This window comes from Crocodylus porosus, unplaced genomic scaffold, assembly GCF_001723895.1.
Source record: "Crocodylus porosus isolate Cpor-Errol unplaced genomic scaffold, CroPor_comp1, whole genome shotgun sequence".
NCBI classification, from domain to species: Eukaryota; Metazoa; Chordata; order Crocodylia; family Crocodylidae; genus Crocodylus; species Crocodylus porosus.
In genome coordinates this window covers 27,493,834-27,511,914 of record NW_017728914.1, presented here as the reverse complement: position 1 = coordinate 27,511,914, position 18,081 = coordinate 27,493,834, and the positions used below count along the sequence as shown (strand labels likewise).

General features: G+C 38.7%; 1 protein-coding gene across 1 annotated transcript in view; it reads left to right on the top strand.

Annotated features, from left to right (window-relative positions):
- The window catches only part of LOC109309857 (follistatin-related protein 4-like), a 277,145-nt gene that overhangs the window by 137,826 nt on the left and 121,238 nt on the right, over positions 1-18,081 (top strand). The window contains exon 4 of the mRNA XM_019534729.1: positions 14,243-14,491. Within this exon, the coding sequence (XP_019390274.1) occupies positions 14,243-14,491 (249 nt within the window). The remainder of the gene's footprint in view (positions 1-14,242; positions 14,492-18,081) is intronic.

Below are 18,081 nucleotides of genomic sequence, written 5' to 3'. Positions count from 1 at the left end.
CTTTTCTTCCTACTCCACAATTAATCTGTCCAGCACTGTTCTTGACTGAAATTAAATGACTCATTAAGAAAGGTTAGAGGATATAGACAGGAAGCAACTTATTTACTCAGAGCTAGTGAGCAGGTGCCTTGACTTGTTATTTCTCTTTTTGAGGACCACCAACTCAAGACTGATTTATAAAAATGTCCTACCCTCCATGTCCCAACATAAATGTAACACATCCTCATTCAGTGGTTACATGATTGTAATTCTCCCTATAATGGAACAGTTTGGCTTCTACCTCACACTATTATGTGGTAATGTGCTTATGCTTATAATGTATGAAGCCAAACAGCATCCAGTCAAGAAAACGTAAATGAAATCTCTTGGAAAAAAATATGCAAAAAGACACTGTGCTACCACAACAGTTTTCAGCTGAAAGTTGAAGCTGATTTGGATGTGATATAGGAATGCCAGTAATCCCATTTCTGAAGCTGCCTCTTCAATCAACTAATGGAGCAATAAGTCAAATATACACTACACTTTCTAAAAAAGTAAAAAACTCTAAAGTAGGAAATACCAGCACTAATATAAACCCCTAATAGCTAAATAGCTTTAAAACTTCCTTTCCCTTTCCCTTCCCATTCTTTGTAGTTTCACCAAATGGAAAGCTTTTGCACAAAAGGCATAACACACAGAAATAGACTTTAAACAAAATGATGTATATGCTTAGTCCTTAGTTTTGGCAGTGTTGTCTACCTTATTTGTCCGTAGGATGTAACTAAATGTTATATTTTCTTAGGAGTTTTTATTAATTTTTTGTACAGAGCTGAAAGTATTGGTGGATTCTCTTTTGGCAGCTGTTCACCTAAAATTTAACCTGATTTGGAAAAAATAAACAAACTATTAAAAAAGAAGAGAAGGTCCAATCTAAAAGGTCTCTTAATATGTTGAGTTTGTTTATAATATAATTTTATTAGAAGACTGCTGGTGTTAAAGAACTGAATGTTATCAGCTCTTTGAAGATCCCTCATGAATTATATTTGCATGATATGAGAAGGCATATTATGAAGTGTGTGGGGGAAGTAATTCCTTCTAGGGATACCCTATATGTAGAATTTGCTTTTTTCTGATACATTGTACTGTCTACTCAATGGTCCTCTGGGGTTCCTCCCAGCCCGAATGCGTATGAAATCTGTGAAATCTAAGGCTGAAAACCCATTTTGGTTAGGTAGGGGCTAAAGGGCTTGGTTCCTTTTCCTGGGCAGATTTATGCCATTTTACTGCTCCAGTACTAAGGGGTGAAGTGATGACTCATGTGTTCCTAGTGCTTTGCTTCCTAGTCAGTGGAACAAGGGAAGTGTGGTGAGGAGTGAACATCCCATGAAAATGTGGCAAGTTGGGACAGCTCTCCTATCCTCAGCGGCAGGGACTGTAGAATTGTACTCTTCTCCCTTGAGATGGAGATCCTCCTACACAGGAGAGTGTGAGTATTATTGAGATGAAATTCCTCTTGACCTATTGTTTGGACTAGGGCAGGTGTAAGAAACATGGGGTTAGGAATGATGGTTTTAGGAGACATCTGTGTTTTGAAGGCAGAGCTGTTTGTATGCATATGGGGAAGTATGGGCTTTGAATGATTTTTTTTTCCCTTCTTGCTTAGAAAATTTAATTCTTTTGAAGTTGAAGCAAAATAAAGCACCCATTCCTGCAAGACACTAAACAGCCTCAGTTCTTCCTCTGAGATTAGGCCTGCATGTGGAAGTGGGAAGAAAAGTGTGGTACTTGACTTACTTGTTTTTAGTTGGGACATGCCCATCCTTCTTAGGGCTGTACGTGGCAGGTTGTGCTGCATCTCCTTATAGGGACTGCTTTGAGACCATTTAAAACTATGGTGCCAAGAGCAAGAAATTAGATGCCACCCTTCAGTTTTATACCACAAAACTCTTTTTTAAGAAATGGGAGTGATTAATATTGGAAATGCTAATGAAGACTTTGCTATGAAGATACCAGCCGAAGTCCCTATCATTGTTCATTCATCCTTTGCAAGCAAAGATGACCACATCCATTGGGGAGGTGGGGGGAGAAGAGAGATAGGGAGAGAGAGAGGAAAAGGAGAAAGAAGAGAGAGGAAAGGGAGAGGAGGGGGGAGGGTAGAGGCTAGGTTGTGTGGGTATGCAGGTGATTTATAAGCCCAATCTTTGCCCTGAAGAATCTGCTGCAGCAGGGGCAGGAGAGCGATGAGGACTGGACACAAGAGGTCCTAGTTTTCTTGGCCATGTGCTTCCTCACTGCCTCTGCCGTGCACCGCTGCATGAAGGCCAATGCTCTGCTCTGGACTGATGACCTCCAGGATGGACAGTCATAAGCAATTTACTCCCACAACTCCAGGTTGATGCTGAAACTGTTTAGGGACACGTTTAGGGTGTCCTTGTACTGCTTCTTTGGTGCGCTGCGAAAGCATACTCCATTTGACAGTTCACTGTAAAAGATTTTCTTTGGCAGGCAAGTGTCGGGCATTCTTGAAAGGTGGCTGTGCCAGTTTCGGTAGGGTGTGGATACTGGGGAGAGATGATCTTCTGAGCGCTTCAGTGTCCAGAATCTTGTGCTGCCACTTGATTTTTAGTATCTTTCACAGGCCACACTGGTGAAAGTGTTTTAGTTTCTTGACATGATGCTGGTAGATGGTCCAGGTTTCACAGGCATAAAGGAGGGTTAAGGGAATGAGGCTTTGTAGATCTTCAGTTTCATTGATGTTCTGATGCCTCTGTGGTCCCAGAACAACTTATGGAGTCTGCCAACTTATGCTGGCACTTGCTAGCCTTGTGTTGACTTCGTCATCAATGTGGACAGCACAGCAGAGCGGGGTGCCTAGACAGGCAAACTAGTTGACCATCAACAGTTGTTGGCCTTTAACTGAGACGTGTGGCTCCTGGGATGTTGTGCCAGGTGAATATAATTAATCATATCATTTAGACCTCACACAGTAGCAATAGGATAGTTTGGCACCAGTGAGAACCATTTTCTCCAAGAGCACCTTTAAAAATAATCTAAATTAGTATTAATTATAAACAGCTCTTTACCTACTCCTTCACCAACCAAAATAAATAAATACATACAATTAAAAAAAGTCCAGACAAATATGCTGATGAGCTCTTTTGGTTCATCAGTTTATGGGTGAGAAAATCAGTAGTCAGGAAACTGAAAAATCCTTCTCTTCAGTATGCAATACCATCTGGTTTATGCACATGTAAAGAGAAAATATGCATAAAATAAGGAAAGTAACTTCCCCCCCCATAAATGATCTTATAGGAAGTGATGGATGACCAAAATCAAAGAATGAGGAAATGTCCATGGGGCTTCACATCTTTATGGTCCTTCCTCATATCAGCATTTAGATCCCTTGTTTTTGAATGAGGTACGTAATTTGTGAAATAACTAAGTTGGTCATCCATGAGGAACAATGAGTACCCTTGGCTACTGTCCCTTTTCTTGAAGCCACACATATAGGGAAAGATGTAGTTTTAATTGCCCTTGAAATCAAAATGGGCCTGAACCATGGAGTTCAAACTTGTTTCTGTTCTCCTATTCCTTCAAAACTCAAGTGTTTGGGTTTGATATTCTAGGGGAAACAAATAGAAAGGAGTTGATCTGATTCTGAACTCTCTGAAAGGTTCTGGGAACTTGATTTCTGCACTAAAAAGAATGATTTTCAGTCACACATTTAAAAAAAGAGTGAATGGAGAATTCCCTGCTTTATACCTGGTAAAGGGAGAAAAGTTGTTTGCGCTGGTTCATGCTATCACAGCAAATTATAAAGAAGGGAGAAATGACTAGAGGAAAAATATAGAGTCCTTAAAGAAAGAAATAAGTACAGAAAGAACGAAAAACTTGACCAGTAGTGTAGTCAGTCAAGCCTCAAAAGAAATCTCACAAAATGGTTCTAAAAAGATAGGCGGAAGGAAATGAAAAGTTATGTAGATAGCTTATGTTAACTTGGCCAATGTTGCCGCTAAAATTAAGGCGTAATAAAAAAAAAGTATCAGCTGGGAAATATACCTAACCAGACAGTGTTAGACTTCCCAGCTTACTTCCAGTGATTCCACAAGGAATATAATTGAAGGGATCGCTATTAAAATAAGCAAGCCTTCTGTAGTGATTTCATTATCACATTCCAACCTCTGCCACAAAAATTTCATCTGAGGAACAACAGATGGATACGTGACACTGAACTATTGATTTCTCCTCTCTTTCATAGTAGCCTGTCGAGTGGAAGCACTCACTGCTGTGGTCAAAGGGTAAAAGACAAGTGAAAACAAAAGAAAAGAAAGGATGGTCCTGAGAGTAAAAGTGAAGGAAAGGGGCAGTGAGAAGGGCTAATGAAAGAAATGAAATGCAACGAACTGACTTTGAGCAATGGCCTACGGGATTTCATATCCTTCTTTCAGAAGTGTGTGGCGGTATTGAACTGTAATAGTTTTGTTTCTCACAGTTCCTGTGATCCATGCTCTAGAAATCAGATATTGGAAAGTTTCTTTATTTCTATGAGCTTCAAACTGTTCTACTGTGCTGTGGTGGTAAAGACCTAATCAAGACCAAAATATATCCACATATTAACTGTTACATGGGTTCATTGGGTTGTTCACTAAGCTTTAAATTTGGGTACCCAGGAAGAGATTAAGTTTGAAAAAGGAATGTCTTGATGTATGGAGAAGCTGTAATTGTAGTTTAGTAAAGTCTTTTTTTATGACCGATTTATTTTAAGGAAAGCTGGTTATCTACTACTAAATTACCAAACACAGGACCAAATTTTGTCCTTAGATGTATGTATATGGATTCCATTAACATGGTACACAAACATGTGAGCCATAATCAATATTTTGTGTATATCTGTGTGAAGCAGATAGTATTTGCTTAGGATTCAGATTTGGGTGATTCAGGGGACAGTGATTCGATTTGGCAATTTAAATCACTGTCCTGAATCAATACCACCGAATCTGAAAGCCCTGGCTCACTGGGTGCTGCTGGATGGGGGGGCAAACCCTGTTGCCCCCCACTGCCCCACGTTGCATGGGGGGGCTCTGCGTAAGCCCCAGCAGCCCCCTGCCCCGTGGCTGTCCCACCTGCTGCGGCTCTGACCCTTTAAGAAAAAAGAAAAACAAGAAAAACCCCTAACTCGCCATTCCTGCCCAGTGGGGGGGGGAGGCAATCCCTGCTGCCCCATGCCATGCGGGGGGTTCTGCATGAGCCCCGGTAAGCTCTGAGGCCGTAGCAGGAGCAGTGAGTACAGGGAGCTGCGGCGGGTAGGGCATCTATGCAGGGGCTGAGGGAGCAGGCGGGGGATGGGGCCTGGCAGGGGTTCCCCCATGGTCCTCCCTGGCCCTCCCTCCCCTGCCCCCTATGTACGAGCTCTGAGTTCGGTTGCAGTTCCATGCTGCAGCTACCGGGGACTGTCCGAATCATCGAAGCTCTCCGAATCTTTTCCAAAGATTTGGAGAGCTTCGAATCGAATCGATTCAGACCTTTTAATTAGTCCCCTGATTTGATTTGGATTCAGAGATCTGGCCACTGAATTGGGCTGAATCTCCTCCGAATCAAATCACCACCCAAAGCTTCAGAAAGTCCTAATTTTCTCCCTTGGAAGCATGAAGTAAGAATACTTTTAATATCAAGTAACTCTCATAGATAATCCTTTAAGTACAATATTCTTTATGACTCACTGACTTTCGAAGTTTCTCATTATAGGAAAGAGAATACTTAAAACAAGTTTTGTCTACCAGAAATTAATGACAACAATGCACTGAGCCAGACTTTCAAACACTGAATTACAATTTTCTCTCTCAATTATTGCAGATGTAACTTACATCATTTCTTTTGATTATTTTTTTTTTAATATCCATTCCATCTGCTGTTTCATACACTCACAAATGTACTGTTTTCCACATAAATGTGCTAATCAAACTTTGGATCCCAGAGTGTTTGATTGAGGCTGAAATTAGGCAACATTTAGTTCTAATTGTATCCACAGTACCACAGTAGGACACTTGTGATTTTCAGGCCATTTACAATATAACCTGTAATCCTCCTCAGAGCATTGTCAATTTTCACAGACAAATTGTCATCTAATTTTGAGTACTGCTATTTTCAGAACTGTTGGGCACAAATAACTTTATTGCTAGATGGAGTAACACCAGTACAAATTAAATCATTCTCTCAGCACACACTGGGAGGTCATAGAGATTATTTACAATGACAAGTCTCTTGCCATATGAAGGTGTTCCTGTTCTTTTAACCATCTTATGCTTTTCCCTTCTCTACAAATTTCTTTTTGTTGTGGGCTCATGTTTTTTATTTGTGAATTCAAAGCTACACTCGGGGAATCCTTTTAATTAGCTCTTTAGGTTAGAATGGAAAGTTTTCTGGGAATAGATTGTGTATCCTGCCTTTTGGTCACATATGTATTTTTACCTTTATTCACAAAGGAATTCTGAAGATGGGGATAGTTCCTCTGCCATTGATTTGTCTTTATTATGGAGGTGTTGCTGCAATTGAATTAGCCACCTGCCCTTTTACTGATCCATTTTGCTGTATCCACTTCAGGACACTGTAGCTAAACATTGCTCTTATGGCTGCCAGTTTAATATGGTATTCTTGATTTTAGTCAAATGCTCTGCTTTTAAATTGTGTCATATAATCATGAGATCCATCTGATTAGTTACACTGATCTCATTCCCTGGACAGCCTTCCTTGAACTGTCTTGCTCAATTCTACACTGTAAAAATCAATTGCAAAACTCCTAACATCAGTAGCACAACATCTGTCCATACGTCATTCCCACTTGGATTTATTTTAACTTTTCTAAGTACTGATCACTTTCAAGCATCTGCTATTAAAATAATCTGCTGAAGAAATGTTTCTTCCTTCCAATAATTAATGGGATTTCTATTAAAAAAAATATCCTGGGGACAAGGCCATGTTTCCTTCTGCACCAGAGATGAATTTGAGATCCAAAGTCAGAACTTAGAAATGTGAGCATTATGTTGGTGGTTGGGAGAAATTCCTAGCTTTGTATTGTGAGGACATTGGACCTGAAAATCATGACATGATATATAGAGAAGCTATTAGAGATCAGTTTGGGAAGCTTCCACTTCCTTGCAGGCCTTTGCAGTTGGAATCATTTAAACCCTACATAATATGCCTGGCAGTAATATACTAACATCAGTACCAATAAAGTCATCTCTAAAATAATGAGATTATTTTGCACGTTTTATTAGTTTTTGATTTGGAGATTTTTTAAATGCACTATGAGGTATACAGAGAAAAGAAGGTGAAGCAGTGTGATTAGAGCCAGGGCAGAGTAGCCCTGGTGTGGGAGAGGGCACGGAGCGGGGTCATCCCCAGGCTTGAAGTGGCAGTGCTGCGTGGTGGAGGAGCTGACAGGTGCTAGGGGTCTATCCCCTGGCTGACTGGGCACATTTTTTTTATCTCAATATTATCTTATGGTGGAGTTAATTAATTTACTGAGCCCTAATACTGGTGCACAAGTGGATGGTGATGCTTTAGTACAGAGCTAATTAGTCAACTCCCTAGTAAAGTGCATGTGTAGATGTACCCACTATCTTTATTTTCCTATAGAGTATCTTAACAAACATAATATATTATAATGTTTATCCCTATCCTCGGAGGCCATAATATCTCTTTCCATTGGAACAGTCTGTGTGCATTACACACAAACACGACGTAAGAGGAACAACACAATCTCCAAACTGCCTTATTACATGAAGGTATCGAAACACTTGTGATTATAAAATCAGTTTATATTTCTGATCTTACACCAGTGTCACATGTCACAAATTTTACTTCTCATATCTGTAGCAAAACAGACAACTTTCTTGTTTTCTTTAAAAAAATCAGAACACCAAAGACCAGACACAGATAATTGTATGCATTGGTAGCACTTCAGCTAACACACCCTGGTTTAATATAGATTTTCTAAGATGAGTTAACTTCTTTTGCCTCTGCATTTGCATAATAGGAATGCAGTGCAAAAATATATATATTCCAGGATTGTTAACAAATTTTTGCTCATTGCTTTACATTTTATTAATGAAGCAATAATAACGCACATATACATTTGTTAACAGGAACCCGCTGCAATTTACATTTCTCCAAATTGGTAATACTTCAAAGCATGAATTATCCAAAAAGCATATAATAAGTATGTGCTAGTGAGGGAAGATGAAAGGACCCATACTACAGTAGCTACACCTTTATTACCAGCCGAGACCAAATAAATAAAGTTAAGTCAAGTGTCAAGTACACAACTTATATGTGTATAGCTATATGAAAAGGTCTACCATCTGTATTCTTCACAAAAATGTCCAGTCCTGGTGCAGTTTTATTTCTGGAGGTTTACATTGGACATAAGAGTTTTTAAAAACAAACAAACTGAGATTGTAATGAAATAATACATTCACTGCTTATTTATGGACTTTTTAATTTTAGAGGTTTTACTTTTTTCCCCCCCTTCTCAGTGTTTAATCTCTTTCCATGCTACGCTGATAGTAAATTAGTTACTGTAACTGATTCTGGTTTGTCAAATTAGTTATTTTTTGGGTAGAAATTTTCCATGGTTAGTAAGATCTACAGATACATGCATGCATGAGGTCTCCTACATCTAAATCAGCCTTGCTGTGCTTGCCTTCTCCATATTTTCCATGTTCCAACAAGAAATGTTGCAGGCATATTGTTCTGTAATGACTAAATAATGCCTCTTAGGTAGTATAGATTTCATTAAGTTATAACAAAAAGAAATTCATAAACAATTTTTTTAAAGTTACATGGTTAGATTTTCATTCCGACTGAGTAAAAATATATTGCAAGTACACAGCGCTTCATAAATGCTATTGAATTCATAAACCACTTATAAAATAGGTACATATTATGGCTTCCACTTTAAATATGGAGAAAACAGATTAACAAAACCTGGGATTTTAATTTTTCTCCTTACTTCATCTAGCATCCTTTTAATTCTTTGGGAATTTTGCCCAAGTAAGGAATAGTGATTAGGGATGAGAGTGTAAAAGGTGTATTATAATAAGTTGAGTGTATTTAATGTATTCAACAGTGTGTAAAATGCAGGCAAGGTCTCTATCTTCATGACTTAATGAGTGGCCAGAGGATGGATAGTCTCATAAGCCCAAGAATGCCAATTGCCTCTTCATTTTTCTTTTAAAGTCTTGTGTTGAATTAAAAGCCTTCTGAATGAACTTGACATGATTCCTGATCTGCAGTTATATTCCTGTACCTATTAGGCTGATTTGGGCTTCAGCCAGAATTCCAAACTTTTCTTGTTTCCTGTCAGAATCCATTTGAGAAGTTGAATCCTGCCACTGATGAAGACAAATGGATTGGTTCTCTCCATCACACTAACTTTTAATATAATATATCAGCTTAGTCTCTGGCCATGTTTGGTAAATTTAATTAGCGTTGAAAAGTGGTTTGTTTTGCAAGATGATCAATTTTTAACCTAGGCAAATGACTTTATAACTAATAAATTAAATGCATGATATCTTTTTCATGCAGCATGGTGGGGCTCATAAATACTGCAAGCAGTTAGCTAATATTTTCACTTGATTACCTTTTCCATTACTGCTCCTTTTAACCCTTGTAGGAGTGGGGAACTCACTCTATTTTAATAACATGAAAGAAAAATATTGACAGCGGGCTTATTTAATTGGTGAACTACCACTCAGTTTTCATTCTTCTCTTAAAAGCAGAGGACTAACCTCATGGTGTTGGTGTCTTAGATGACAGTGTATGGCAATTCCAACTTGATTTGGCGCTTTGAATGGACTTCTGAAGTTTATTGTAAATAATTATCACAAAGCAGAGCAAAATGTTAAAGTTCACAAGAAGATCGTGGTCAAAAGCTCAGAGAACTCTGACTTCCTTTTGACTATTGTACTTCCTTTAGTGTGACTATTGGCTAACTTTGCTGCGCTGACCCATAAATTTCTAGGTTAGGTGCCTAAAAGCCATGATAATATTCAGCAAATTCTTAAAATAAAATGTTTTGGAAATGCTGCATGTGAAATCATCCCAAATACCCATTGTTTGAGCATTTTCAGTTTGTAGCCATGTTTTCAGGGTTTTCCCATACCAAAAAGTTAGCATTAAACTTTTAGACGTTATAACAGGGGCCATGTTTCCAATTATGTTTATAAAATATCTTGCATTGATAGTCACTCTACATGTTGCAAATGTTTTGGAAAACTGCACAAGTAATAATTATGTTCCAATTATGAATACATAAAGGGGAGAAAATACTTCTTCTACTGAAGCAAGCAGAAATCTTGCCATCAGGAGTGATTATAAGAATTCTTTTCGGTAACTATTTATATGACTACTTATAAGAATTATTTTTGCGTGATTGATAGCCTTCTATCTGAGATGGACCAACATTTTGGATGTAACAATTAGGTATTGAGGTTCTGTCAAAATTTACCTCTAAAGAGATCTGTCCTTTTATTGGCCATTAGCTCATCTTCCCCCACCCCCTAGCAGTTCTTCATATTTCTTATTCTGCTATTAGCTGTGCTTGGCTTATTTTGGTCAGACCTGAAGAAGAATGTCTTGCTTTCAAGACCTTGTCTGTTATCCCAACTACACAGTTGGTCCAATAAAAGAAATCACCCTGAGCCATCCTTTTTTATTGCATAATTTCTGGACTATTATGACTAGAACACTGCTGTCACACTACTTAGTCTGCTATCAACATTTTTGGATGCCATATACATGAGGTTTTTTTGACAGAACTTTTTAGAGCTTAATATCTTTAAAGGGTTGTACAAATCATTTTGCAGATATGGGGATTTTAGAAATTTAAGATCAGTCCAATCATGTCAGACTTACTGAATGAAAAACTGCCTGAAATCACCTTTTTGTTAGTTATATAGTGTTAGAAAAGGTTCAGTGTCTAGGAGAATATCAGAAGCCTATGAACAAAGCAAATAGTATCTTGAAAACCAGAAATTTTTAAAATAAATTATCTCGTGGTATCCACAATGGTCATAGAAAATCAGAACTATGTAGGAGTCTACATCAGAACTATGTATTTAGTTACTTATATAGGAATTTCATATTATTAAAGGTCAGAAATATTGGCTGCCTATACATGTGCTTGGAGGTGGGAGAGGGGCGGCGTTTTAATTAGAGCAGTTCCTGGTCAGCCACTCTTATTAAAATGCCACAGTGTCACACACATTGAGCTCCTGTACATTTAAAAATGGCCACAGGATGGTTTATCTAAACCTTGTTTGACGAGGTTTAGTTAAAGCACCCCAAGGCCATTTTGAAGCATGCAGGGGCTTAATACACACAGTGACACTGGAACGTTCTAATTAGATGTGGAGCAGACTCAGTCCATTGAGTCTGCTCTAACAAATTCTAATTAGAACAGAAAGGAGCACATGTATAAGCACCCATTTACATTACAGTGAGACTACTAACTTTTGTTTAGACAAATCCAACAATATTAAGTTGGACACAGGCTAACATAAGAAAAAATACACCATGATAGATGTAGAAATATTGCCCCTAATAGTAGTTCCATAACTACTGGTGTCCATAACTACTCTGAGGTGTAGGGGTAGCTGTTAATTTTAAGAGCTGACTTGCCACAGAAGACAGAAATAATAGCCTAGTGCAGATGGGGAGATTTTGGATGTATTAGGGGTAGAATGCTTTCAGTGAGAGTCATGTACATGTAGAGACATGTAGGTTACATGTAGAGTTGGAAACAATACCCAGTTCCTGAGTGTATTAGCTACACATTGCAGAATGTCTACCAGAGAGCATGGCAGCTAGTAGGACTCCTGCCTCATTGATACATTTTTAGTGAGTGAGATTTAAATTTTATTTTAGTGACTAAGAGAAGGCTTAAATTACCCATATCATCTCCCCCCAAAAACAATGCGTCCATACAGCTAGCAGAAGGTTATGGCCCTAAATTTGCAGCCTACACCAACAATTTTGCTCACCTTTCGAAGGCACATCAGTAGAACTCTGCATAGGCATAAAGATGTGTGCGTGAAGGGTGGGTGGGCACAGATTCCTGCAGGATCTAGGGTCTAAGAAGGAAAACAGCAAAAAAAATTTGCTTTGATGATTTCGGTTTGGAGGTACGGGGTGTAAAAGTTTCTTGTGTTCAGTGTTTTATTGAAACCTTTCATTTTAAACAACCACTGTAACTTAAACTCCAGTAGCAAATTCTTACCTACTTTTCCAGTATACTTGAGTAAAATAACTAACCAATGAAATGCTCATAACAATGTTGTTCAATAATGTTTCCTTATTCAAACATTGGTATGTTTATCCTGATAAATGTACAGCAGATACTGTAATTATAAACGGCCTTGACAATTAGATCAAGTAGAGGTTGCATGTAGAGGTTATATTCCCGTGGATATTTTGCCAAAACATACTGAACAATTAGTAAAGCAAGTGAAAGATACTGAGATATGCCTCTTAGGGATGGTAGTTTTTACGCAGCTCAGAGACACTTTGACCTTCTAGTTTATTATGATTCAGGGAAAAAAAAATCTATATTTCCTAGCCTGACGGGGTTGGAATTTTAAAGAGCTATTGAGTCAAATAGTTAATCGTCCAATTTTTCCTTTTGAATTTACAGTAATAAAAACAAAAGCTTAACTAGGACATAAAAGATCGGCGTTTGTTACATATGAAACTTTGCATTTTGTATACATGTTTTAACCAAAGGTCCTGTGTTTGGTAGTAGTGCATTTTGGGTTAGTATGTAGTAGTGGGATATTAAATCAAGCTTGTGCAAATTGTTGGCTACTAACTTTGTGTTTTCTAGCAACTTCCTTTTCTAATTTACCATGTTGAGCTTATTATAATTTACATAGCACAGTTTGGGGAAACTCTCATAATTGAGTATAATTCTAGTAATTACTCTTTGTACAGTGGCTTACCTGGAAATTTCCAGTCCTGTATAAATCATAATATTGTTAGTTATGTTGTAAGCCTATGAATACAAAATCTTCAAATGCTACAATACTGCAATCTCAGTTAACCTCCCACGCCTTTTAAAAATATCATACAATAGATAAAATAAGTGTTCAGTCCATCATGTTAATACCTGAAAAGAAAGTTTCTTTTTATTATATTTACCTGAGGCCAGAATCAGATGGCCTTGTTTATGCTGGGAAAAACCTTTGGGAATCATCCTTTAGAACTAAACTCCTTATAAGCAGTGATTTTCAGCCTAGCTTCTCTTGTGTTGAAGTCTGTGGAATTTTACAGTGTCACCAATGGAGAAAAGTACTAACCCAAATTAGTAAAGATGTTTAAGCATATAGCCCATAGGTTTTGAGGTGCTAAATGAATTGCAGTCAACTTAAAGAGCCGGTCAACCCCATAATGCAGAGCAATGTAACCACAGTATTTGTCACAAGGATAAGTTTGCACTTTGATTTGCTTCATTCACTCAAGAAAAATATTTTCTGTCATAACCTACACAAAAAGAAACTTTGGCCCTTGCAGTACATTTTCCTCTTTCTAGTTTCTATCCTAAGCAACTAACTTAGAGTTGAAACTGTTGGCCACTGTGGTTCCTGCCGTTGCCAGAAGCAACTGGCAATTTTCAAGGAAAAGATCTTCCCCATGTCTGGGGTGTTATTAATTATTGAGGCCACTACACATTTGTCCTTTCAATATTTTAAGTGGAAAAGGAAGAAAATAACTCAAAGTCCCGTGTCAGAAATGCAAAATATATGTACTGTAGAAACCTAGTCACTGCAGCTGTGGTTCAGTAAATACCTAAAGTGTATAGAATCATAGAAAGAAGGACTGGAAGGGACCTATAAGATCAGGTAGTTGGGATCAAATAAGCTCAGCCTCCTCTTAAAGACTGGCAGGGGTGGTGATTGTACCACGTCTGCTGGAAGAGTGTTCCAGATTCTAGTTAACCATATGGAAGCAAACTTTTCCTTGATTAGCTTGTTTTGTCACGTGTATGTCGTTAAACAAAATTCCTACGTCTATTGCTATCTAAAACACCACAACATTTAAAATCTTTGCCAAATCAGGCAAAAATAGTCTCCATATCAGATTAGAGTACTGTCATATGTAGTTGGAATCCTCCTATGCTATAAATTTAGAATAGATGTGCTGAAACAAAAGAATAATTAAATTCTGCTCAACAAAATATAGTTAATATTCATTTTTTTTCCTTTTCTAGTGATTTATGGACAAGATGGCCTACATGCATCATGTGAAAAGAAATTCTGTGGTCGGGGAAGTAAGTGCGTGGTTAACAAGGAGACTAATCAGCCAGAATGTAGATGCTTAGAAGATTGCAAACCTAGTTATATGCCAGTATGTGGATCTGATGGCAAATTTTATGAAAACCACTGTGAAATCCATCGAGCCTCATGCTTGCAGAAAAAGAAAATCTATATTATCCACAGCAAGGACTGTTTCTTCAAAGGTAGGACATGATTTTAAAAATACCTATGTTTTGTTCATTATCCATCTTATCTTAACCTGGTAAATGAGGGCTGTATGAAACAGCACCATTTCATTTCAACTTCTGTTTCACCATTTCAAGAGGACAGTGTTTTGTTTCGGGTTCTGTTTTGTTTCATCGAAACTGTTTCGCTGTTTCGACATTTTGCCCATAGGCTATAATGGGGAAGCATGAAACTGCCTATAACTTTGTCATTTCTTGCCTGATTCAGTTGAAACTTGACTGGTGGTAGCCCCTTCTGAGGCCACGAGGCCTGCCAAGTTTTAAGGAGATAGGTGCAGGGGTTTCTGGGAAACCACACCTTAAGCTACTGACGAGCAAAACTTGTGATGTATGTGGTAAGGCACAGCTGTTTTTCCATCCCTCTCCCAGAGCACTGGGATTGGAAGGGACCTCAGGGAAGGATCACAGTCAATATGAGAGCAGTCCTTCCCCCCTCTTCTCCCTCCCTCTCCTTAGTTTTTCTTTAGTTGCAAGCAAGCGCAGCTTCGAAACATTTCAAAACTTTTGAAACATTTCAACTGCCCTTGTTTTGTTTTGAGGCTGTTTTGAACCCTTTCGTATCATTTTGATTTCGCTGTTTCAAGCTTGAAACAAGTTGAAACAGTGTCGAAATGAGACACCTGGTGAAATTTCACATGGCCCTAATAAATAACTCTGCTACATTTTCGAAGAGATACTTTTTTAAAGGATGATTTATTCCAAAACTCTGGGGACTGTAGCATAGTACTTTATGCAGTGGTTTAACCTATGAATACGTACCCAAATGTAATCAAAGTAGGAAATGGCAAATAACAAGATTACATATAATGTACCTATTGTAGTAATGTTTTATTTACTTTAGTTTCTAGTGCAATAATATTTTACTGTGTAATTTGTTTTGCAAAGCTTTGAACAAGACAAATGCATAAAAACGGTATAGTGTATTATACAAAGCGTGTCATGGAAAAAACCATAAAGTAGCCATTTTCTCCTACAAGCAAATGGGAAGACAATATATATTGCTTGTACATGGCAGGAATGTTCTCTTGAGGTTTGACAATGGGTTATACTTTGGCTAGGTACAGGCATCCAAAAAGCCTGAGGCAGAATCAATCTAAGTTATGTGGTTTTCTGTAAGCAGTGTAGCTCAGGTTCACACATTCACCCTTTATGAGAAATAACATGTTGATATTGATGTGGCAGAGACGTTCATGATGAGAGGAATAATTAGCAGGTCAGTTCAACTCATACATTTTTTACCCAGTAAAAGTAAAACACAGCCTAAGAATAAGTCCTCCATGGTGTAAAATGCTCCCTCAGAAAGAGTGGCCCAGAAGTTACAATTCACAGACCAAAATTCCAAAATGCCATCTATTCTGACAATGGCAACGGTCACCAGACAATATAGTTTTGTCACCCCTAGATCATTTGCGTGGCTGAAAAAAATATGTATCTGCTATAGAAAATTATGGCCACAAATTCAGGTCTTGGAGAACAATCCATTCAAACAATTGAAGTCTGGATTCTATTATCATTGGTGTCAGCAGTTGAAGTTAACACAAATGGAGCTCTGCATGGGAGTTTACTCCTTTCAGAGACTCCTTTTAAGGTTTTCTTTTGATTTTTTTGTTATTGAGTAACTCATGAATGCAGAAGAGAACTCCTGAAAAAATGCTATTCTTTTCTTTTATATTCAGCCAGGTCCATTTGGCCTTTCTTTAGATATCATTGAAATTTTTAGAAACTGCTTATTATCCTGTTAATTGAGAGAGATCGGCGATCCTACCTCTAGATAATTGCTGTGAAGAGACGGTGTCTGCTGGATTATTATTGTAAATGTCTTTCAAATGGTCTATTATATTAAGGTGTTATAATTGTTACTGAGTTCTGTAACAACTTCCAGATTACAATAGAGTTCTAGCACCTGCCAACAAGTTTGCATCACCTATGCACAACTTGTACAGATTCTGTATTAATGTCTTTATTAAGACCTGACTGATGCTGGTGAATGTTTATTCAGACTGATTTTAGTAGGTCTACCACACAAATATGGCCAGAATTTTCACATTTGGATACTTTTTGGGGCTCAACTTCAAATATGGGACTTGATTTTTCAGACTGGCCAGTAACACAACAATTGAAGTAATATGTAAGCTCTAAGTATTTGGGGCTTCTCAGTGTATGTCATGCTGGGCACTCACAGTGACTGAATACATTAATGTACATCTAATACAGGTAGCTGATCCAAGCTATGTATTCATTTGGGACTCTTCTAAAAGGAAACAATATAGATTACAGACCTGATACCAGTTTGCATTAGCTTTACACTGACATAACTATTGGCTTAAATTGAGTTAAATTCAATTTGTATCTCCTTGTTTTCTTAATGAATCCCCCTGTTAATTTACAATTTTAGCTCTTTGTATGTATTTTATTAAGAATTGTGGAATAGTATAAAAATGGGAAAATGGGCAAGAGAAATAGGGTGAAATTTTAATAAGATTCTGTTGGCTGAGTCCAAACCTAATCAGGTTGTACTGTCTTATGCCACATTTAACCAGGTCAAATCTAATTAACTTGCCATGCCTCTGAAGATATGCCTTTAAGAGTTAAGTACCTTCCTGTATTTTAATTTTCTAGTACACTCTCTTCTGGAACCTGCAGTTCCACACTCAGAGTAATTTGTTATTTTTTTATGGCAGAAACAGTGGGGAAAATCAGAATAGAGGTAACTGTGGACACATTTACATGTGCTGATTTAAGGTGTATTAGCCATTTTTAAGGTGCATTAAGGGAGTGGGTCTACACGTGTGCTCCCTTAATGTGCCTTAAAAATGGTGATTTTAAGCTAATTGTGGCTTAACCCATGTGTAGACACCTTAAGGTGCCTTAACACTGTCTATGTTAACTGGGTGGGCCAGAGCCAAGCCTGCGGGGACCTGCACTGTTGCTGAGCACGCCAAGATGAACAAGTGGTAGGTGCTATTCTCAAGGTGCAGATGATGGAGTTGGAGCAGCAGTTCTAGCAGCAGTGGTACCTGTAGTGTGCTGACTGACTTGGGACTAAGTCAGCAGAGGGGCATGAGGCACAGGGGCTTCTGTCATAGCACAAGGGACAGGCCCCCACATGACTTGTTGCAGGGGAAGGGGGCAGTGCAACGTGGGCAGGGCCTATGCTAGTGACTACCCTGTGCTGTTCCCTTGGCGCAGGTTTGCTGGTTGGACGATGCAGCTCTGCAGGGGTGGGACACCTTGCTGCCTGCCCAGGATTCAGGTGCCCCTTAGAAGCCCACACTGGGGCTCCTGCCCAGGACAGCAGTGCCTGGCACAGCTTTCTCTCCTCCACCCACCTCCATCCCAGTCAAGTGCCCAGCCTCCTTGCCAGACATTGCCTGTGGGAGAGGTGGCATGAATTCCTGGGGGCCTCTGAACAGTTTATCCCAGGCAGATGGCACAAAGCAGGTGGGGGCTTAGCTGTGGATCAGGCAGGCCAAGGAAAGAGCCTGGATGCTGCCCAAATTGTGCCCAACTCCCCCAGGAGCTGACGCAACCTCTCCCATGGGCAGTTC